This window comes from Microplitis demolitor, chromosome 3 (assembly GCF_026212275.2).
Source record: "Microplitis demolitor isolate Queensland-Clemson2020A chromosome 3, iyMicDemo2.1a, whole genome shotgun sequence".
NCBI classification, from domain to species: Eukaryota; Metazoa; Arthropoda; class Insecta; order Hymenoptera; family Braconidae; genus Microplitis; species Microplitis demolitor.
In genome coordinates, this window is record NC_068547.1 from 22,022,963 (window position 1) to 22,048,064 (window position 25,102).

The 25,102-nt window shown below is 40.0% G+C and overlaps 1 protein-coding gene across 2 annotated transcripts; it reads left to right on the top strand.

Moving 5' to 3' along the window:
* The first annotated feature begins 62 nt into the window (after positions 1-62).
* Positions 63-20,531, top strand: LOC103569773 (zinc finger protein 99). Of its 2 annotated transcripts, none has more exons than XM_008547254.1 (9): positions 63-296; positions 9,460-10,365; positions 10,656-10,997; positions 11,113-11,439; positions 11,543-12,135; positions 12,615-13,103; positions 18,640-18,837; positions 18,904-19,066; positions 20,220-20,531. In XM_008547254.1, exons 2-9 carry the CDS (start codon positions 9,499-9,501, stop codon positions 20,448-20,450), a joined length of 3,210 nt encoding a protein of 1,069 aa, XP_008545476.1. In that variant the 5' UTR covers positions 63-296; positions 9,460-9,498; the 3' UTR covers positions 20,451-20,531. The 2 variants fall into 2 exon arrangements, with proteins under 2 accessions (XP_008545476.1, XP_008545477.1); XM_008547255.1 differs by having other exon boundaries at positions 10,659-10,997.
* Positions 20,532-25,102: the final 4,571 nt, after the last annotated feature.

The following is a 25,102-nucleotide window of genomic DNA, read 5'->3' on the forward strand; positions in this document are numbered from 1 at the left end:
GGCCTCGGTTACCTCACTACCACACTCCACCTTCCCCCAGTGCTGCTACTCAACGGCGGACACTTAAACTACGGTCGCACGAAAAGTCTATCGTGAGTTTCTCGAGTGTTTTTGCATTTAAGTGTTTTTGTCACGAGCATGTTGGGTTTTTTAATACTAAAAATCAACTGAACTGATCCTGATAAATATCTAGACAATTAAACATACAAAGTGGCTGGTGAAAAATTTCCTAAAACTAAATATTTATATTCTAACCTCCAAATATCCTGCCCCAAATAATGACGGAAAAAAAAAATGTAAGTACTTGAATAATTGCAGTGGTTAAAAAAATGTAATAATTAATAGTCTTATAACAACAAATAGTTTAAAAGGAGGGTAGAGCGATAAAAAATAATCGGAGTAATAATAATATTCTGTAGACATTTGGCGGGTTAACTGCTTGAGGAGATTCGTTTGCCGGCCGCAACGTGGCGCACTAGGGCGACCGCGGAAATGAAACTCCGCCTCCCGCCGGCCCTCGAGGGTGGAGTCAGAGTGATCTATAGCGTCATAGAATACCCCCTCTGTGATATTTTGAGGACGTATGTGCCTGAGAAAGGCAGCACGCCCACAATTTGGATCGCGCGCACGGTCGACTCAGCCCCATACGCGAGATGTTTATGCTCTCTGTAGCCGTCTCTATCTAGTCACCGATTCTCAGTGAATGCCACACTCACCTCAACGTAGCTTCTGCATCCAACAACGCTGTAACAACGCACACGCCAGCATATATATGTATCTATACATCGGTTCCTCTCCGTTCTCCCCCGCATTCTCATCTCATCTCACTCGGGTCGTATCCTGCACGGGCTTATCCGGCGTTCATTACCCCGCTAAACATTCCTGTCAATTAAAAGTGCACGGACGCCGATTTACTAGTCCCGATCGAGTGTTCCCCGGACTACGATCCCCCTCCTCTTTTTCGCTGTGTTGTTCTGTGCACTCTTTCCACTCTTTATGGATCCGTTTAATTCTTCTTCTTTCCCTCAAATAAAAATTATTTTTATTTACCCTCACTTCTGAATACACACACATATATATGGCAATTATTATATCCGAGATAAAAAGATGAAATAATAAATAGAGCGAACAGTAAAATAAAAAAAAAAAAATAAAAAAATGTTGAAATGAAAATTTTCAGTAGTTGTTTCTCTTTCAGCAAGAATTATATTATTGTTATTGTAGTATATGTTTAACTTTTATATGCGAGCAAGGATTAGACGGGAGGTTGAAGAACTTTCGGATGATAATGTTTGTGTTTTTGGCTACGGAGATAGGTTTTCTTATTGGAGATGTTGGTATATATGCTATACACTCTGGTTACTACCAGTATAGTTTAACCGTCTTTCATTGAGCTGGTTTACGGGTATGACGGTGAGGTCGCGCCGCTTCCAACAACTTTGTAAGATGGCAACATTCGTGGCGCGACATTTATGAGGGCATTTCTTAGGCTACTATACCACCACCACCTAAACCAACAGACTTGGCCGCACTCACTTATCCGAGTTCATGAGATTCTTATATCGATCACAAATATCGCTTTATGGACATACTTGTCGAGCTAAAATTTTCTATCTCAAATATTTTATTATTATCTTTCCCTTAAACTTTTTCATACGCATTGCATATTTTTCATTTTTCTTCCATCTAACTAGACACAATTAGGTCTTAAGGTTTGTTTTCACGCTCATGTAAAGCGTTACTTCCAAGAAATGATTCAAAGTTACGAGTTTTAAAAGTTATGAATTTTTCGAGGTCATTTCGTTACGCAAAAACACCGGGAGGTCCTCGTAACTTTCTCTCGGTTCATCTTCTTCCCATTCTTCGGATACAAAACTAAGTAGACTATGTGTATAAAAATAAAAATAATAATAGTAACAACAGAATTGAACGTGAAGAAGACTGATGTCCAGATATGATAGATCTTGGGATGGAGATTGAAAGAAAGGGAAAGTGTGTGTTTGATATTTTTCCAGTCTAAAGGACATTCTGTCAAATATTTGGGTTCCAAGGGACAAAAAATATCAGCCGCCATGCTATGGAAACATGATTATAATGCTCGGAGAGCGTATAAACGAATGCTGCATAATACCAACAGGTCCCGTCGGCGTTCGAGACCGATTTGTTTAAAATAACCCATGACGTTCGATACCTTGAATGCTAAAAGAATAATCGCAGGTGGACCCCCGGTGGGGTTGGACTTTGGATCCCTGGACTTGATACAGATGCCAATGCTGAGGTTCAAAAGTTAGATATATATTTATTTAAATCGATAAATATTTCAGTAACGTGGGCGATGATGTGAGTAAGCGATCGACCATCTCTCAATTTTTCGGCGATAACATTCGGATTCTCGTAGCAAAACCGTCTTTTCTCAGCCACATTCACATCAAATTGCTGTAGTAATAGTCAAGACTTCGGTCTTGTGGGCGTTTAATTTTTATTATTGAGATTTATAGTTTTTTTGTTGTTCTCTCATTGAGAATCTTTCAGAAAAGTTGTGATTTCTCGAAAAATCTGATGAGATATTTTAGATTATGTACATATTTTTTTTTTTTAAGGAATACGTATCATAATTTTTAAAAAGTTTAAAATATCTCGAGGTATTTAAAGCGATAAACTTTATTTATTTAGTACTGAGACGGTTGTATTGAAATATTTTATAGAAATATGTTAAAAATGGTAGAGATGATTGTTTTGATTTCGGAGAATTTGTCAGCCTGAAATGGTAATTTTTTAATAAAGAAATACAACTAAAATATTTGGGCATTTGATTGTTGACAGTGAAGGTAATATTCAGCGAGATTAGCAGCTGAGGTAAGTTAATTTATGGCTCCGTTAATTAGGTAATTTTTCATTGCTATTTTTTGGACTAACACACACACGCGTCGGTTTTTTCGGTGGCCATCAGAGACCTGTTCTTGGGGCATCTTAAAGCGTTTATTATTTTCAGATTAAAATTTATCTTTCTTAAATATTTAAAAACGAATAAAATATTCGTAATTATATACTTATCAAAAAAATAATTATTTATTTTACTGGTAATTACATTCATTTATTTTCGTCAAATTTTTTTTTATATCTATATAAATTCAAACCGGACACTTTGAATTTTTTTTATTTTAAAATGATAACTCACTTGCTTTTTGTTAAAAAAATTTATAAATTATAAAATTAATGTCATTATTTATTTTATACTTAATAAATTGATTTGATATTTAAATGGAAGATTAAAACAATTTTTTCTGAAAATAGAATGGGAGCCGCCATTTTCCATAATACCGTGAGCGGAAACTTTCGAGAGACTGAACCTTCATTTTTTCAACCATTTCTTTAATGTGGACATTGACGTCCTTAGAAAAAAAAAACTCAGTTTTTTTTTAATTTTACAAAAGAGGAAAAAGCAGCCATAAATTAATTTTTTTTAACCCTAAAAAAACATTTCAACAGAGATAATTTATAAATATTCTTGTTTAGGATAAAATTTCCTGCAGAAGTGTGCAAAAAAAAATTCTTGATTTTTCAAGGTTTGAACGAAAATAAAAGAGTTCAGTTCAACTTCTCTTTAGGGAAATAAATTAAAAATGGAAAATTAACACTTTCTAGTTCAAAATTTGTACTGCAACAATAGTCGACAATAAATGGAAAAAAAAATTCATTTTTTCAAGTGATTTTAAAGTTAGCATGATTTTGAACTTAGCAGATAATCAAAAACTTTTGAATTTTTGTTTTTCAACAAGCCAATTACAAAAAAAAAAAAAAAAAAAAAAAAAAAAAAAAATGCACGTGTGGAAAATTCAAAAAACTACAAGCGCAATTTTTTCAAATATATTTTTTTTTGTAATTTATTGTTTTGAAAGAAAATCAAAAAATTATTAGACGTCGGCTAACTTCAGAATCATCTTTTAAAAAATGCGAAGTCGAGAATTTTTACACTAAGAACATTGACATTTTTTTTTTAAATAAAAATACAAAATAATCGAAATGAAATTTTTATGGACGAAATTTTATGAACTTTGTATTACTCCAATTAAAAAATAAGAAGTTTTTATAACTATTATTAGTCATAACAAGACTCATTAAAAAAAAGTAAACCTCCGTATATAAATATCAGATGTATAAAAAAATAATAATGAAGCCTCATAAACAACTTACTGAACATCATAAAAACTAAGATTGATATAATTTAAATACCATCGTACGATTATTCCGATTGAAAGAATTTACAGCGAAAATTTATAGCTTTCAGACAACGCGCATCGTATACATTATTACGTAGTTCTTTTTTTTTTTTTACAATTTTTTACCGTTGGAGAATACACGCAAGATTGATAGTGACAGTTTCCATTGTCGAGATTGACCCTGACTATTTCCGGCATGACCAGAACACGACAGATACACTCTCGGACATAATCCTCACAATAGTTTTAAGTTTTTTTTCGTGTCTCTTACCGATACGACACACTTTCAGAATAATCTCGGTTTACAGATTCTAAACTCGAAACTCTAGATACTCCACAGCCAAGTACGATCCACATGCTCCAAGGACACGATCGCCATGTGACAGTACTTGAAGAAAAAGAAAAAAAAAAACAGTCGCATTTGACTCCCAGGTATGTCGGAGTTCGGAGTCTAAAAAATACATAAACTAAAATAAAATTCGAGTCGTATCTCTCGGGTAGAGACACTCTACTCAAGTAGATAGACAAGCTCTGGCTGATACTTGGAAAATGAACATTTTAAATTGGTAGGAGGGTCATTGCGGCTCTGGTGGTCCCTAAAGTCGCCATCTTATAGCTCATAAATCGATCGTTTTTTACGATAAATCATTGACGTGTATCCGCATCACCATATACCATATGTTTCAATAGATTTGTTATATATATATATATATATATATATATATATATATATATATATATATATATATATATATATATACATATATTTAAAAAGTATGTATATAAATACATATTTTTACCATATTTATGGGACACATATACATAATCTTGGGATGAGTAGGCATTTCAGGTCATCGGGAATAAGAAAATTCCATTGATGACCGGATATAAATAAACTAAACGTACTCGTTAGAGGAATAAAAGTTTTATTACCCTATCGAGAGATCGTTTTCCCTCGAATACAGAAGGGTACGAATAAGACGGAATAAAACTCGAGCGTTTTTTCCTCATATTTTTTTTCCCTACCGCTTTGATGAAACTTTTGCGTGGCCACTCGAGGAGTACTTTTGCCACTCGACAACTCCGCTGCTTATGTTGGTGCTGGAGCTGCTGCTGCTTCTGTTGGGCTCGAGTTTCAGAGACGAACTTACATTAAGTAGTAGTGCTTTCATCATCCATCGGTCTTCACCGCAATCTCATGTATACAAAACAGATATGTAGCTTTATATTTATGTTTATAATTTTTTTTTCTTTTTTTTTTTTTTTTTGACATAAATTCAAATCTATGTAAATGTTTAGTGCTAGACAAGGCTTGAGTAGATTTAATATTTAGTGTTAAATATTAAGTATACAGAGCGTAGGAGGTATATCTGGTTTGTATCAAAAACCGAGTAATTTACAAATGTTTTACATCACAAGTAGAAATAGAGAAGAATTGTCGAGAGCACTTGGCGATAAACCAACGTGCGATATCCTTCCAACGATTCCTACTGGAGGCGGTACTAGTGCTAGTGGCACAACATTTATTTTTAAAAATAAAAGTTAATTTTTGTAAACCCGAAATTCCATCACGTAGCAAATCCTTACTCGGTTTATGGTTAGCGGCGGAGTTTTATTATTTCAACTGAACTACATACACTTGTCTTTCAAGCACTTGAGAGACCGAAAAAAAATAAAAAAAAAATGGAGCAAGCAAAAAGAAGAAGGTGTAAAAAGTTAATTCACTTCAAAGCCTGGAGAGTAGACATTTGAGCTCGGCAAGAAAGTACACCAGTGACTAGATGAGATTTTGTCACGCCACAGCCTATGCCGCGGGCCATAAAGAGTCGGCAGATATGACCCAGCGGCGAGCTGGTAGTAGTTTTGTTTTATAAGTAAAGACAAGTAAAGGAATACATGTAGTATAGTAAGAGACCGAGGCAATCGTTTGGTTGCTGGAGAAAGTAGATAAAAATAGAAGGAAAGAAAAGAGAGGAAGAGAGAAAGAACTCAGTCCGTAGGTATCGATCGGGCGTCTGCGGTAGATTGACACGTGTCATGGCCGCTTGGTCGTATCGTCTCTAGCTCTCAAACGAAACGTTCGTTCGCGAACCAAGTAGACGAGGTGCGGCGAGACGTTGGTGCGAATGGGGTTCTGTTGGTGGGATTCGAGTAGAGCCGTGGATGCCAAAGGGAGCCGGAGGGTACGGGAGTAAGGACATTAAGGTGCGTAATAGCCAGCGGGGCGAGCGCGCACCACCGCGGCATCGATTAGACAGAGGCTCGCTCACCCTCTTGCTAGATGCAACCGCCGCTCTCTACTCCAGCCACTACTACACCCACCATCATCCACCCCTTATACTTTCCCCCCGGCGATTTCACCTCCTCCACCGAACCACGAGTACGTGCTCTACATACACACAAGCTTATGTCAGTAGTCCCTGTCGTCCTCTCTACTTCTGATATGCCCTACACATTTTCTTTCTCTCTCTCTCTCTCTCTTCCTCTACTATTCCTACTATGTACTGCTGCTGCTACTACTGCTCTCGTGTCTTTGTGTGCAGCATGTGGACGACGCTTGGATAGATACACAGCCTCTTATATACACGCCGTCCTATTCTTCGTTTCTGCTGCTAGCTGTCCCTGTGCTCTTCACTAGACGACACACTTGCCCACCAGAGAATCCTCCTAGTGTATGTGTGTAGTATGTTCCAGTATGTCCACTACTGTTGCTCTTTCTCTCTCTATACTGGCTGTCTAACGTCGTTATAAACATTAACGGACCGACTCAATATTCCCCGGACCTTATGGCTACTAGTGGACTAGCTCCCAGGCCACTGGCAAAATAGAAGTAGTAGCAGTACCAGCAGCAACACCCCTGTTGTATCTACTAGCATGTGTGACTACTGCCCGTATCTATTTCTTTTGTTCTCTGATCCTCTTTACTTATATTCCGCCTACACCATTAAGAGTCACTGTATGTACGTCCGTGACTCGATAATATTATTCTGCCCGTCTAGATTTGTACTTAAATATTATATCAGTGTTTATGTAATGGGACAAAAATAATATAGACGGCATATTGGTATTGAGTTTCAAAGTATCGATATGAGAGCAAGAGGGTAAGAGGATTTCAAATGAAAATGAAAAGGGCTGGTCGACCGCTGGGCTCCCCCGTCCTACTAAAGGTGCTGACAAGGTTACTTCGGAGAATCTTGTCTTTAAAATCAGTACGATCCTGCTATTTTCATGGCTCTGCTCTGGTCAATTCACCTGAAAGCTTTAAAGAGCCAGAGACTGCTAGAGATTTTGTGTAAAATGATCAGAGGTTTGTCCAATCGAAATCGTTCAATTTCGCTTGACGACTCCCAAAAGATTCCTTTTCTTTTGTTTGCCACTACACCCTCTGCTGGCTCTTGTTGACTTTATGTCTCTACGTGCATGTTTCTTCGATCTATTAAAGTGTGAATGTGTGAATGTCTGTATGTGTGTTTGATGTGATAGCCGGCTGGCTGAGGAGGAATTGATGGAAAAGTCTGAAAGGGACACGAATATTACAGAATAGAGCTTCGCCCAAACTGCCATCTCTAATCGAATCCAATATACTCATTATCATTTTCATTATACCCGTGATGAGAACATTCCATCATTATTTTTCATGGATTAATAAAAATACTTTGACCTTTCCATTACTTTTAATTATTATTTATTTTTTCGAATAATCTCATCGATGACTAACTGATTGTCGTCATCACACTCCGAGATCTTCTCAATTGCCCTCTTTTTTTGCCAACATTCTTTTGTACGTAATTACAGCCAGACTAATCCGGCCACATCTATCTAGAGCGTTAAGTCTACAGTCGCTCGATCATCCAAGCGACCGGTTAATCGATATTTTTTGACAAAGACATCTTGACTGAGCATTAATCGCATGGAGGACTGAGAGAAAAAAAAATAGAGCCCAGAAATTTGCGTGGACCCGGACATTCAACAAGTTTCTATTCGCCTCCCGGCCGGCTCACGTCGGGAGCACAAAGTCGCCTCCAACCACCCCCGGAAAAAAAAAAAAAAATCCGATCATTCTTTCGGCTAAAAATCATTTTATACTTTTTTAGTTTCCTATCTGTTATACAAGAGCTTCAGATCCGTGTCAACTGTTATTTTGCTTTTTTTACGTTTTTAGTAATAATAAAAGCGGATTAAGACAGCAGATTGAGAAGATTGATCGTACGAAATTGTCTCGTAGCTCGATCACTAGAGCTTCACATTTCACATTATCTGAGGATTACATCAATGAGAATAAAATTAATTTAATTAATCATCATCTGGGCTAGTGAATTGTCTCGCGAATATTATTAGTCTCGAAAAATAAAAACTTTTTAAGAATTGGATGAGCCAAGTGGGAGTCGGTAAGGGCGCAAACAGTATAATTGAGAATTAATTTTTGACGAGTGGAAATAAACCGGGTAGAATAAGTTAAGGTTTTGGTTTAAATCGACTACTCGGCTCGGCTCGACTCAACTCGACTTGGTGGAGTCAGTGACTCGAGGACTCGTCTTGCGATGAGTTTGAAGAGAGAAACGCGATAAGGGTGACGAGGGTGATGAGGGAGTATAGCAGCGACGAGGAGCAAGGGGTGCCGAGGACGACGCAGAACCCGATGAAGAGAAGAAGAGAATGGCGCAAGCGAGCGAGGGGTCGAGGGTAGGGACCTGAAAACTGGGAGGCGAAGTGTCGTCGTCCGAATAACGGCCAGCGGCATCGACCGATCTTCTCCTCAACTCGTACACCTCTTGCCCCCTGCTTTCATGCCCCAACCGTCAACTTGTTTCCCTGCTATGCTATTCTATTCCGCGAATATTGAGTTCAATTTGCCTGTTACTTGCCGACCAACCCACCAATGACACTCTCTAATGCGATTGTCTTTGCCTTTTGTACCCTTGATGCATTCATCCACTTGCACGTACTCATACCCTATCTCCCTATATATAGATCTTTCTCTTTTTCTCTGATGTTATATTATTTGCTAACTTAATCTCGAGTGTCTGTCTCGTTGATGTAAAAAAATAAAAACTAACTAGTCAATATTATGAATGGCATTGTTGCAAAATTTTATATAATATCGAGCATTGAGTATCGATCCTAGTGTCATTTATGCATAAAAATTTATTGAAGATATCAAAACTATTAGACTACTGTCTCTCAGATTCTTTTGTCGGGGACTTTAATTGATCTGTCAAAAATAATTATTATTTTTCAGATATGAGCTGATTATATAAAGGGAACTAAAAAATTATCAATGGAGACTGGCTATGAGGATGAGGACGACACACACTACTGCATTAAGTGTCACGTGACAATCACCGGACTGGACAATTATGTCCAGCATCGACAAACTGGTTGCCGACAATCTGAAAGAAAAACGATGACCCCCGAGCCACCCCCGGCGGCGGTCTGCTATCCGGAAATACTAAATGCTGACGCGTTTTTTAGCTCTCTGGAACTACAAAGCAGCGCTAAAACAAAGTCAAGTGGGAGCAGAGCCTTAGAGCCGGAAAAGAAATCAGAGAGATTAGGCGGAAAGCGTAAAAGGACAAAACGTTACCATGAAATTGACGAGCCGAGTGTTAAAGAGAAACTGATTGCTCTGTCACCAGTTGTTACGGATTTAGATGATCCCACTGATCACATCGGCATTCCTTCGCTCGTTGGATTTCCCGATTTGGTACCTTTTACCGACAAATCGACCACTTCAAAGCTGACACCAACGCTGACCAAGCCCGCCGATGAGACAGATAAAAATAAACGCAACGATGATCGTTGGTTAGATGACGACCTCGATGAAGATTCTGATACAAACAAAGATTCCGTTGATCAAAGTATCGACAGTGACTCAGACTATAATCGTCAGCAGCGACATTCCGATGACGATTCAGATGAAAGTCCAGCCGAGGATGTTGCCCAAGAGGATTCTTATTCGGAAACAGACGACCCAGACGACAGAGAATACCCACCGCAGCCTCACACCGGGGGAAAATGGAAGCCCGAGCAATTGCTCGAGCATATTGCGCCGGAAAATGAGGATGAAGTTGATCAAGATGACCCGGACCATCGGGACAGTCCAGTGCCACAGCCACACACCGGAGGAAAATGGAAACCCAGTGAGGTAAGAGTTTCAAATATTTTTTAAGGATAATTGTGGGTTGACGATTAGCAAGGATTGAGATTGGAGATGAACAGTTGGTCCTTGTTCGGTTTTAATCTTAAGGTCTGTGGTGGAGCACACGCTCGTGCTTGTCTCAGTAATTAAAGGATCGCGTGACGCTCGGCCGTTAGGCTAACTCGACTAATTGTCGTCCTTGGATACGTCGTGGACGCCGGGTGTCTCATTGATTCTCTTGTAGCTATATATCTGTACTTATATCTATATCTATACATGTGATGGTATATCGTTAGCAGAAAACGGAGGAGGAGGAACCAGCAGAGATGGACGAAAAGGAAGAGGAAGACAAGGAGAGCGTGATGACAAGGAACAGCAGACAACCACCGCCTGGTCACACTCGCGGGAAATGGATCCCGGGGGCTTCGGTTACGCCGTCGGAACTACGATCGGGTTATTGGTGCAGTCCTTGTGGTCGGAAACTCGCCTCTAAATTGGTTTACAGCAGACACTTGCGCTCGGACTTGCACGCTCGACGTAGCATTCAAGAAATTGAAGGCGACGTTAAATTGCCACGATCTGTTGGACCACTCTTACGCAGCAAATCTCGCACCAAACGTCAGAAAGTTATCGCACAAGTACTTTTTCCAATACTTTTAAATCAATAATAATATTTGTTTTTTTTTTTTTTTTTTTTTTTTTTTTAATTTCATTTTTCTTATTCTTTGTCTCGTAATTTAAATAAATTTACAGAAACGCAGCACAGAGAACAAGAAAGCGGTTGATGATAATAAGTCTGGTAAAAAAACTCGGAATAGAGAAAAAGAAATTCTGCGGTGCGAAATGTGTCACGCCCGTGTGCGTCGACTTCAACTGGGTAAACACCTGCTCTCCCACTACCACTGTCGTGTCGCAGGATTATACCCCTGCAGTCCTAAGGCGCAACGGTTTATCCTGGAGAACATGGGGAACGTGGTTCGCCAATGCCCATTTCGGTGTACGAGCTGTCGGTTTTATTGCAACACCCAGGAAACTTTCTTGCGTCACTGGCGCTCTACCCATGCAAATATGCCAAATGATGTGAGTATTTATTGTTCTCTCTCTCTCTCTACAACTATATATAGTAATAAACCATTAAATAAATTTTATGTTATATCTATATTTATTTATTTACATGAGTTAGGATGAAAAAAACTACACGTGTGTTTGCTGCAATTTCTGGTGCAATGGTGGAGCAGATATGGAACAACATCTGTTGAGTATAGAACACCGTGAGACAGTTTCTATGATCAATGGCTCAGTCCCGATTGTTATACGCCGGCAACTTATTTTATCGTGTGAAACTTGCAATCGTCGATTTCGCTACAACATCCAGCTCCAGCAGCACGCTAAAGAAACTGGACATCCTGAGAGCTCGACGGCAAAAGATGACTATCAACAGCGTGTACGTTGCGCCCTGTGTCCCCAAGTTCTGAGATCCCAGGTAGCTTTGCAACGTCATCAACTGGCTTCCCATAAGTCCTCAGACTTACCCAAGGCGGAAATACCCTCGATTGCGCCGTACTTCTGTTCCTTTTGCTCGATCAACTTCAAGGCTGCTCGAGACGCTATTTTACACCGTCGAACACCAAGTCACAAACAGACTGTCAAGGAGCACAAGTTTATGTCAGAAGGAGTTTTGCCATCCAAGGACTGCGGTCAATGCGGAGACAAATTCAATAACTTGACTGACTATAAGCGACATTTACTTCAAATCCATCCCGACTCTTGTCACAAGTACTGTCTTCAATTATTTCAAAAAAATTTATATTTTAATTGTCCGTGTCAATAAATAAATATTTTTAATTTAATGTTAATAAATATTAAGAATAAATTAAACTTTTGATTGAGGCCTGCGTCATCGGAAGTTGAGGGCGGGAACGGTAATGAATTTTCAATTCATCAGAACATTGTTGCGTAATTTAAGACCCTAATTACATAATTTATTCTTAATCAGCTCTTTAAAAATAATTTCAAAGTGGGGGTGGTAAGAGAGGGAAGTAAAAAATAGAATAAATTTATTGACACTGACATTTTATTGGAAATTTTCAATGATACTGAAATTAGCGTCTAATAATTTTCGGATTTTTTCAAAAGTTTTTAGTTTTTTTTTTTTTTTTTTTAATTAAATTAAAAAAAAATCGAAAATTTTTAATTGTCTGCTAACTTCAGGATCATAATTTTTATTAATTAATTAATAATAAAATTTGTTTCAGATGTTTGAGGTGCGGAGAGATTTTCGCTTTAGCCCAGGATATAACAAAGCACACGAAAGAAGGAGCGTGCGGAAAAATAACAGAAATATTAGATAATGAATCACGGTGTGTAGATGAAGGACGTAAATGTTTGCAGTGTCCTTTCAGAACAAACTCCGAGGCAGAGTTAATATTTCATCAGGCTCTTCATGCAGGCACCGTCCAAGTTTACTCTGAAAAACCCGGGTCTAGTAAATCTCCCCAGACATACCGCTGTCCAGTCTGCCAAAAAATATTTCCAAAATTCTCTCTGCGCTATCACATTTTCCGACACACCAGAGAGAAACCCTATCGGTGCTCCAAGTGCACGGAGTCTTTTTCCCGAAAATCGGCTCTCACTTTCCACATAACCGAGTCCCATTCGCTCTCAGAGTCCAACGTAACCAACGAGACAACCCAACGTCAAAGGAATTTCATCTGCTTGCATTGCAACACCGGGTTCTATACCAAGTTAGTACAACTATTTATTTATTTATGGCGAATAAAAAAAATATACATGTACATGTATATATAGTTTAATGTGTTACCATAAAAAATATTGTTTTCATCACGATCGTTAGGATTTTCCCAAGCATATCTTACAGTTAATACCCGAGGCTAGTATTATAAAAGGTATATTAACTGGTGGTGTTGAAGAGAAGCATTTATAAATAAATAAACGAGCGTTTAGGGAAAAAGTAAAGAACAATAAATGTTGTATAGTGCTGGCGGACTAACCGTGAAACTCGTTGTAGTAGTAAAAGTATCTTCACTGCATAACTATAAAATAAAAGACCGCATAGTGTAAGAGTAGCTGGATATGAGGACAGAGAATAACTTGAATAAGGCTGAGGAGTCAACGTGATGCGGTCGAGCAACAGAATTGCAAATAGTAAATAGAGGAGGCCAAGGGGGAGGAAAAGTGGAAAGGAATAAAAGTAACAAATGTTATGCTATGGCGTGCTATGTACATATATATAACACGCAAAGCAGCCGTAGAACGAGAGAGAGAGAATAAGAATAAGTATTTCGTGTGTGTGTGTGTGTTTGTGTGTGCCGGGCTGGCTCATGGCGGCTTGTAAACCTCCAAGTCATATTCTAGTATTTAAGAGGCAAGCATTACGACTGCTTTCATGTAAGTACGTCTAGTCTATACTCTCTCATATATACACGACACGGTAATGTGCACTAGGTCTAGTGTTTAACGTCTCCGAGTTGCTGCTGACATAAGTATTAAAGCATCGGCATGGCGTATAGTACTGTGTTGCAACGCTGCTATAAACCAAATGTTAACACCTCTTGCCTCGCTGGCTTCAGATCCCTTCCTGCTCCAACTCTCCCGCTATTGTTTACCTCTTGCTCAGACCTAAAGCACGTCCTGCTTTATATTTGCGGCTGTGTGTTTCTACTCCACAATTAAACTGACCACTATAACCGTATTACCCTCCGATAGCGATGATGCCAAGTTATTTTCCTACATAAGGTATTATAATAAGCGGAATTTTAGAGTCGAGTATTTACTCGTTCGTTTAGTTTGAGTTTATTTTAAAAATTTTTCCTCGAAGAGTGTTTACCTGGACGAGCTGGCAGGCTCATTCGTTAGCTCCTGGAGACAAGGCAAAGCGAGTGGAGCAACTTTAAATAAAACGACGACCAGCAAGAATGGAAAAATAAGAATAAGAGCAACTGCATATACACTTGCATATGTATGCACATATATGCTCGCGGGGGCGCGCAGAGAGTACCTTAGTAGAGAGTGTGTAGCTCGTATAAGAGAGAAAGAAGGTAATTACGCGATGGTCAGCTCCCGCGCACCCGATCGCGTCCCCCAATTCTGAGAATACGAGGCCAGAGTCGGGATGTATGCGCATATTCAAGATAGTATGTTACATACGCGCGAGCTACTGGGTCCTCGGCCTCCCCCTGCACCTCTAGAGTCTACAGTCACCTCTGTGCTTCTCCTCCTCCTCCTCCTCCTCTATATCCACCTCCACCTCCTTCGGTGTTTCTTCCTCTTGCTCTCCACATCCCATACATGCGTTCCCTCAGGTATTTTACATATATGGACCGCGTCGTGGTGCTCACGTATCTTTTATCTTTCGTCGCAGTAATGGCGCTCCGCACGTCCGCCTCCTGCTCACTGCTCCCGCTACATGCCGAGAGTAAATACACTCAGATACTGGCATACTCTCGATAAGATAGGCGTTACCACCAAATATCATTCAAAGTATTTATGCCGTTGACTGACACATACCAATACTTTTTTTTAAATAACTATCCAGCATACTTTAGTCTTTTTATTTTTTTCTTGCCCAGCCATCAGCAGAAATAGCTGCCCTTAAATTTTCGATCAAATATATAGACCGTCAGATCTCCATAGTCGGAGAAAACAATACGAGGGTGTACTGAGTCCGTGCTGGGTTGAGTTTCGCATAACCCTACATATATATATATATATATATATATATATATAAATAAATATCTATCTCAGGCTCATAGCAGTGGTATTTGAACGAGGAGCATGGGCATGCCACCCTTATCCCAGTAGTCAATTGTCGTTGTATATATATATAAAAATATATTAATGTCTGCATATATGTAGATGTATATGGATATGTGTGGTATGGCACGCGGTAAGCACGTAGACGTAGACAGTTTAGTGGTGGGCGCCCCGCGAGTCCAGTTGTCGCGTGAAATATTGCTATTCATAAAATAAAACAGAGCTGCGGTCGAGAACGCGCAGAGATATAGCAGTTGCTGGGCATTCGAAAGTCCATTCTCTTGCTTTCTCTCGAATTTCAGTCTCTGCTCGTCTCGTTTCCACCCCATGGCGTTGTCCAAAAACCAACCACGGTGGCGACAACGACGGAGAAGCTCCTTTCTGTCCTCTCGATTCGAGCAGGCTTCTGAAACGCAGCCAAACCGCGACTGTCTGCACTCGTAGGTGGTTTACTGAATTTTTACGTTCGTTACATTCTTTTTTAAATTTATACGGATGCCTGAGATGACACAGAGACACGGGGCATTAAATAAAGGGAGAAAAAGAGGAAAAGATAAGAGCTATGGCATGACCGAGATGTCTATAAACAAAACAAACTCCGGGTTGATACCAGAGAATAGACGAAAATATATACCGGTGACATGTTTATCGCAAATGATCCTAGGGCAATAGACCGGGTGGACCACCAGGGCCAGCCAAGTTGTTAGAGAAAGCCCCAATTTATGCGAAGGTTATCATGGGAGCCCTCTCAAGCAATTGAGCCCACGTTATAATATTGTTGTTTATTTGAAACCTCAACTACAAGCCGTTAACTACCCTCTAGACTCGCTTGAGTCTCTCCCCCTCCTCCTACTCTAATCTTCTTGATGTGCCACTCTTAATATATATATATATATATAGACACATACAATATGTATATATGTCTTTGTCGTTGTACACATACATGGATCTATTCTATCTCCATCTCTATCTATCTATATCTACCTATATATATATATATATATAGTGTACAAGAGAATGGGGAACCAGCAAGCGACTCTGATTGGCCTGGGTTAATTCGCACTCCCGCAGACTTGGTCACGTATCGTGTTGATGATATGGCCGAGGTTGCACGCGACCTGGTCGAATAGTGTGTCACGTGAGTCGATATATATAATTATCGTGTCAGTCTCGGAGAATAGAGTTGAAGTTGTCGTGCTGATGAATCATCGGCGGCGGTAAGACATGTTGGATCGGCACCAGGATTACCGAGGATGCGAATGGATTTAATAAATAATTTATTTTAATTTAGATAATGACGAAACAAATGTGAGTATGGATAACACGCTGTGACGAAGGTGATAAAGTTTGTCTTTTGCGATATATAGGCATATTTAATATTTAGCACAACATAACTGAGCATGGATATGATCAGTGTGTATTATCAAGAGGCATATATAACAAATGTATGGGATATAGGGATTAGTCAGTGTGGAGACTGGTTGGTAAGAGAAAAATAAAGATTAAATAAATGAGAGGGAAGGATGATGCTGTGGAGGAGAGAATAACAACACACAGGTGCAGGGAGTATTTATCGAGACGGACAGACAGACCGAGAGAAGACTGTTCAGAGAGTTGTTGCTGGACGAAGGTGGGATTGAGTTATGACAGCGTTTGCTCCAGGGGGCCGGCTGAGCCCGACCGAGAGCTGCCCAGCAAACGGATATTTCTTATTCTCGTTCTTCTTTATTCAGCTGTCTGTTAATCTACTCTCGGTCTCCCTCTACTCTGGACTCTCTTGTTGGTTGGCATCCACATCCAGGGTTGCACCGCGTTCTTGCAGAGAAGAAAACGTCGGCCATGCATCACCTTCGGTTCAGTCTGGTCCTGCCTCTTTCGTTCCAGCATCGCCGCCTCCTTCGCCTCCTTCGCCATCATCCTCGATCCTCACCGATGCCCGAGAGCATCAAAGCACACCAGCACATCGCGGTGATGCTCGATCATCCGAGCGATCCCACCTTTGAGAAAGACTCAAGTCCTCAAAGACTCATCCACCCACTCGGGCCATATCGTCAGAGCCTCGATTATAATATGTCAGTCGAGGAATTAACACTCTCATTACTTTAGAATATAAATAATCAGGACGAGAAGAGCCAACACACAGCATTGCCGATATATCCAACGTGACACTCCTTAGTGGCCTTGACCTTCGCCTCGGGCTCGGGGCACACTAACCACCAGTTCATCGAACGATTCTCCTTGCTGTCGATAAAAAATAACCGCTCTCTGGCTTGTCCACCACCAGCAGATTGATACGAACTTTCTCAAATCTCATATTCTACCTACGACATTCCAATAAATCCTCGAGATTCAATGACACGACGAATCTCTGATGGGAGAGTAGACGCTAGCAGCTATTAAAAGCCAATCAAAGGAGTAACGGCCAAGAACCGTGGAATCAACTCACTCAGAGATGAATCGGAAAAAAAAAAAAAAAACAAATAAATAAATTATTATAAAAATAAATACGGGAAATGAACAAGATAAAGAAGACCAAGACTAAGACTAAGAAGATGAAGAAGAAGAAGAAGAAGGAGGAGAGGAATTGCGTCGCTGTAGAGCGGACTATATCGGAGAACGAACCAACCGACAACCCAAGGACCAACCGACCGGCCATAAATACCTCACCGCGTTCAGCCAATTAAAACAAATCATTTTAATGCGCAACCTTTTTAATTAATGCCCGCGTTCGCTCGCTCCCATCCTTCCCTTCAGCCTACTCGTACACTACATGCCCATTTCACTCTCTCGTCTCTCGCCTCTATCGCCCGCGTACTTGGATATATATATGTATATATATAAAAATATATAAATGTATTTCTCATAGCATCCTGCCCCGAAAGATCAAAAAGGCCTTTAATGTATTACATGCCCACCCTCTGAAATTCACCAACTGTTGATGATAATCCTCCCGATATTATCCTGGGCTACTTGATTTTAATTGCACCGATAGTCCGATCCCCAATGAATGACTCCAAGTTGCTCAATCATTCACCAGCACTCTCAGGCACTCACTCGACATTTATAAATATTATTTTTATATCACAGTATACTTGATAATTCTATATCGTGTCGGCTCGGATGTTGAAATATAGAATCTACTAAATTTATGACCGAAAAAAACCAAATAAATTTAATCATTTTTTTTTTTTTTATTTTTTATACAAAGAAAAGTCATCAAGAATCACGAGTTATTTAGTAAAAGAACGGTCGCTATTGATTTATAGATTTATTTCTGGTTCTTGGAGAGAGAGACGTGATTTTATCGCTGAGATTAAATTTTTTAAATTAAGCTGCCATTAGACTGTATATACATGACACCGATGATGAAGTTTAATTTATTTCAAGTGACCGCATCATCCAATATCATAAAAAATTTTTAAATTCAAACTTTATTCATTAATTAAAATTTAAATCCTCAATATTATTTTTAATGTCCATAATGCCCGTGATATCTTCCTTTTACAGAAATAATTTAAGACAACACATGCTTCGGCACGTCGGCAAAGAGTACAACTGCGAGTTTCCTGACTGTCCGACCGTCCTCAGAACGGAGACCGAGCTTAGAGCTCACCGAGCTCTGGTCCACAGTCCTAAATCCACCGAGCGCAAGTTCCACTGCAACGAATGCTCGTACTCGGCCAGGACCAAGGCCCAGCTTCGCCGGTAAAAAATTTTTAACTAAATAATTAATTAAATAAATAATTAACAATAAAAAAAATTTTTTTCCAGCCATCACACCCGACACAGAGACCCAGAACCTCAGCTGTCATGTTCACACAAAGGTTGCAGATTCGTAACGCGACTGAAGTCGCATCTGAAGCGTCACCTGCGGCTGCATACAGGAGCCAAACCCTACAAGTGCCCGCACTGTCCATACGCGAGCAATAATATCGTACGTAATTAGATGTAAAATAATTAAATAAACTCGGGTTTGCTTTCCAGTCCTTCGTATAATATTTTTACAAAACCTCCAATTGGGTTATTTTTAATTCTTCTCGCCATTGGATCCCGTCGACGTGATTTTACGCTGGCTCCTTGCACACCTCGTCCTTGCTCCCTCGAGCGCCGCTGGCCGCTGGCTGCTGGCCGCCATCAGACAACTTGGTGGCGTAAATTAAGCAAGGTACACCTTAATGTTTGGACCAAGCCGCCGCCACGATAAGATAACGAGTTAATTGTGCTCACTGAATGCCCACACACGCATGTCCTCTTCAGAGTCATAGCGCGCCCGGTATGCTAATGTCCTTTTGAACCAGCTTATACTTGTATTTATATACAGATATATATTTATATTTATTTATAAAAAAATATACAGCAGGGAAACGTGTCCTGTCTCTCTCAGATATACAAGAGAGGTTCTCGTGTATATTTTTGATAGCGACATAAACTCATTCCAGTGACTCTCACCGAGTGGTCAACTGATGGCCTACTCTGTAAATCATCCTCTGAGTATTAAATCCGACAAGCTAACGATAAATTATTATTTATATTAAATAAATAACAATATTTACAAATAATTTTATTATTCTTGTATTGTAAGATGGAATTGTTGTTTATTCAGTATTTAGTTTAATCAGGACGAAACGTGATGGTGAGTGCGGGGGCGATTTAACGAGACAAGCTTCCAACTCCCAACTCCCCGTACCGCGCACTAGGTACCCACCACCAGCACCAGCACCAGTACCTCCAACACAACAACTCGGTTGCTGCGTCGACGAGTTTACACGCGCCACCTTTCTTGTTTCCTTCCTTCCTTCCTTCTTCCTTCCTACGGCGTTGTTATGATTTACCACGGATGGTTACACGCTTTTTGTCCTATCTACACGCATCTGAGCCACGGCCCTCTTTCTCTCCCCAGATAAAATACACTCGCTCGTGTCTCAATAAGTCAGATATGCTTTTATACTTTACTTTTTTACCCGCACCCTCAGTGTGTGCGCTCTAATTAAGAAAAAATTTTAATTACTGCTGATAAAAATAATTTCTTTTTGTATTTAAATTTCTCACAATTGACTAAAAGTTTCTTTGTATTTTTTTTTTCGCAGGAAAATTTGAGGAAACACGTCCTGTCAACTCGACTGCATCCCGGGAAAAAAATTTACGAGTGTGAAAAATGCAAAATCAAGGGATGTAATATTTATGCGACAAATTTTTCAAAGGAACTACGGGCTCATTTAGTCACCGAACACTCTGAAGAATTTCCTACACCCGGAGAAGCCAACAGTTACGTTGCTGGAATGTTTGCCAGTGATGGACATCCGAAACAACCTGAATAACTCAAAAAATACCATCGTTATAAATCCTCTGGCTTTTTAAATTCCACAATATTAAATTATATATTTATATATTGATGATTATCTTCCTCTCTCTCTCAGTCCTCGTCATTTAAAACGTTTATATTTATATTTGTATTTATTTATTTATGTATTAATGAAATACTCTTCAGATTTATGATGACAGTTATTTTATTATATATAATTTGAATGTTGTATTGATGATGTGGGCTCTGATATATTGAAAATGAAAATGGCATTAATGTCACACGATTTACGTTCAGCTGTAATGTTGTATAAACTGTAAACAAGATACCCAAGAGTTTATGACAGTAGTCACGAGCTGAGGTCGCTGAGTGGTCGGCAAAGGTCGGATGGATCCATAACGATGTCGGCATATAGGCCGTTCAGTATATTCACATCCACATCCATATCCATATCCATATTCACCAGACCCAGAACCGGCAGACCTACCAGACCTACCTGACTTTCAGATGTAGGTGTCGTAAGCATCGCCGTGCCTGGCAGTTGTCTTGAGTCTTGACTTGAGCCGTATCGGTACCCAAAGCGGCATAAAAAAAATTATAAGGACAAACCGATGATCGGGGACTACAGAGTGTGTCGAATGTCGAGTGTGAAGGATAATTTATCGACTAATTAACGAGGATGTCCTTCATTACGAGAGTTGAGTAGTCTTGTAGTAGTAGTTGTGACCCGTCTCTCTGTTTCTCTTTTCTTTGTCTCTCCCTCTACTCAGCGCCGCGATCTCTACTCTCTGTTAATTTTGCCGAGGTCTGGGTGATGTTATTTAGCGCCCGAATATTTACGAGCATGCGGTCTTGGATGGACATTACTCTCTCTGTCTCTCTTTGTCTCGTTTCTCGGGTGTACTGTCGCCGTAGTGACCGCAGCCAAGCCGACATGTACGTCCAACTCCTTGGATCTTACACATGATTCGACAAAGACTCGTCATGGAATTTACGCCGACACATTAATTTAATTAATTTATTATTATTTCTCATCTCAAAATTAATTATTAATCAAACGGATATTAATTTGTTTGAGCTCAAGAGACTCGCGCAAAGTAACATGTTGTCTAATAAAGATATAATGAGGTCGTCGTCACCCCACTTGATTACTTAAAGCTTTTGGCGTATAGTTAGTCCTCATCCACGACGTCTTCTATTTCTGCTTCTCCTCTACTCTATCTCGCGGTATTCGTCGACGGGTAAATTCAACGGATTTCATTTCGCCAATTACACCTGGAAATTTGTCCCCGAAGACTGAGGCCCTAGACACGACCAAGCTACGCGGTCTCCTTCGCTGCGGTATCGTAAATACTAACCACCAAGACAGAGGGTGAGAATTAACCGCGAGGGTTGATATGTCGCGGTTAGTTTGTATGCATTAATGTCTCGTGTCAACCCAAAAATACAACTATCACTAATTTTACCAGTCTAATTATTTCTCAAAAAAAAACGCACATAAAATAAAATGAAATATATAATTAAATAATAAGAAGTGGAATAAGTAAGAGTTAAATAAAGAGCGTAAATTGTTGTGAGAAATAGAAGAACGCGGGTACGTCGGGGCTGTGGGGATTGATGGGCACCACCTTTAATGCCGTTTGTATGTACCGGCGCGCGTAAGCGCCTCGCCTTACAGTAATTAGCTCAACAAACGCGCCACCCTGTCTCATCAATTGCTACCCTACGCTCACAGCCTCCTTGTTACTCTTCCAGGCTCACTAGTCCGTTCCCGTTGCTGCTATAGGTGTGTACAAGACTCTCCAACGAGTGTGTATCTTGAATTAAACATTCGATGCCTCCTGTCTTGTCGGCGTGCACTTGGCCGGAATGCAAATATATAAATACACTTAACTGCACCTCCGCCTCCCACTTCGTCCCGCTCCACCTCCTCTCCTCCCGCGCATCCTTATTTGCTCGCCGCCCCTCTATTCGGCCGGCCGGACGATATACACGCAACCCGTGTACTCGGTACACTGTTTCTTAAACTCGGCGTTAGTTATCCGAGCTCTTTCCTTCACTTCGAATTAAGGGACACTAATACCACTATATACTTAATATATACGTATATATATATACGCAAACTATACTATTTATATTAAAGGTGTCGTTTTTCGAGGGACTCGATTACCCGTTTCTCTCCTCGAGTCGTCTTGCTGCTGGCATTATTATCATCGATTATCATTTACTATCGTTTTACTCCTTTCTTCAGCTTTTATCTTGCATATATATTTATATATATGAATATTCCTTTTTCCATCAGACTCACTGAGCCCAACACTTGGAATTCTGTAATTAATATCTATTTTTATTCACGACAAAAACGTCTCGCGATTATTGCAGTAGCTTTTAAACACACATACAAATATATATGTACATATATATATATATAGAGGTAGAAATATATGAATATGTATTTAAGAATTTACATGCATGCATAAATGCCCTCACGATTGTCTTTCACGCTATACGACAATTTTAACGCGAAGAATATTGCATCCTGGATTGTATTTACGATTGAAACAAATCAAATTTTATCAAACATTCCGAGTGGACGATAAAGAACGCAGATGGACGCTGAGGTATTCAACATTTATACATATATGTATAATACTACTCCATTCACGTCACCTAATAAACTTGTACGCGATGAGGACAATAAAATAAAGTAAAAAAAAAAACGAAAAAAAAATATTTTGTTGACAATGTAAAGGCGTAAAAAAAACTACTTCTCGTGTGGATTGATTGATGATACAAAAACGATGTTAAGTCGTGAAAGAGCGTCTCTCTTACCTTGGCAAACGAGTGTGGAATCTCCAAAACGCCAGGCCTCCCGCATCCCCTTATAAATCCATCGTTTACATTTAGTTGGTCATTTTTTTACTCGCTGCTATCCTTCGCCGAGGCTCTACTCGCTTTCAAACCGAGTGATTTAGGAGATATCGTTGCGTGTGTATCACGTCCTTTCGTCCCGGACCGTTTGTATATACTCTCTCCTTTTGATTCTTTGACTCAGATGCTGACGGCGCCGATCGCGGTACGCGTTACCTGAATTCGAGTTTCCACAATTACAATAATTTACATGCGTCAAGTACATCCGGTAGCTATAAAAATGATAATTACACCGAAAAATTTAATTTCCGGGCTTAGGTTTGGCAGTCAAAAATATAAGACCCAAGTATTATATGTTCTTAAGTATATTCTGGAGAACTCGCGATCAGAAACGCTGGAGAATTTATAAAAGAGGTAGGTTTTGCAGGAGGAAGAAGACGAGGTGGAGCCAAAGAATAAGATGCCGAAGATACTCGAGGCAGGACGCGATCGGGAGTCTTGTGCTCGCTGATTGAAGCTACGCGGGCACGATAATGTATGCGTCGTGAATTCAGGGGACGATTCCAAGTGCGATACCGCGAGCAGAGGAGGCAGTTCGACCTCTCCCTCAGCCTCCGCCTCTTGCTCTTGTCTCTTGTGCTCGTGCAACATTTATACGTAAACTCGCTCGCCTCAGATACGATCTCTTAGCCCCTGCGTGCGTTCGCCTCTTGCCTCTTTCCTTGTACAAATATATGTATACGTATGTATCCACATGAACCTGGATGCTCAACTCATCGGACTTAGGTCGACTCTGCTACCGCGAGTCTTAAAATATTCCTCTCTCTTCGTCAATCTGCTACCACGTGTATGTTCCTCGCCCTCACCGGCTCTGGGATCTTCCTCACCACCGTAGTTAAACTTTTTAAGAAGCTCACCTCCACGACGACAACGACTACCACTTGGACTACGACTACGACTACGACACTCGACCACGACGTAACTCCGATCCCCGATCCACAGTCAGCTAGGCAAAAACCCAGTGTTCTCCACGATTTAACAAGACCGGGTATAATCAGGCTACTCATTATAATGTGCCGTGGGTAATGGGCTATTATGTCGACGATGTATAAACTTTCGATATCATCGTCGAACCTCAGGAATACTTTACCGGGTGCCTTTGTCGTTTACCAGCCAACCTCATACCTTACACATTATTTTAACTCTCCCTATAATATATAGCATATTCTCTAGTACTCGATAATAAATTTACCATCTTACTCACTTAACTTTAGCCATAAGGCTATTTAATTGAGAGAAACAAAAACAAATACTGTGGGAATTCAGTATGATGGACTATGATGGGAATGAAGCGATGTATAGAATAACATCAGCATCTCGGGATATTAGATAAATGTAAAATGTCGCGATAATTTAGGTTGTAAATGGGAAAATGCGGAGATATAGAGTGAGCATCGGCGGCTGGTCCTGTGGCCCGAAGGGAGGTCATTCAAGAGGCCACGGTCGTGGGTTCAATCTAATTAAACGTGTTTCGATTCCACTCGTGCTGTGGATACTATCGGATTACGGAGAGAAACGCGGGCTCTTTCCGCCGATGGCAACTACCATCCTGGGGATACAGATCTGCATCGAACGAACCCTGTGTTGTATACACTGAGACTGGTATTACTCTGTGGTCAATTGTTGCGACCAATTTGCAAAGAGCCATACAGTAGAGTAGGCTCTTTCATATCCAATGTGTTGTTGTCGTTGTTGTAAGTTAAATAACTTGTGCAGATAACACTCGAGGCAAATAAG

What these genes read in the sequence shown, in the direction of transcription:
- LOC103569773 (XM_008547254.1), top strand. Translation starts at nt 9,499, where the DNA reads ATGGAGACTGGCTATGAGGATGAGGACGACACACACTACTGCATTAAG. An exon ending in GAAAATGGAAACCCAGTGAG is followed by an intron (nt 10,366 to 10,655) that starts GTAAGAGTTTCA and finishes GTATATCGTTAG; the next exon opens with CAGAAAACGGAGGAGGAGGA. An exon ending in CATACGCGAGCAATAATATC is followed by an intron (nt 19,067 to 20,219) that starts GTACGTAATTAG and finishes TTTTTTTCGCAG; the next exon opens with GAAAATTTGAGGAAACACGT.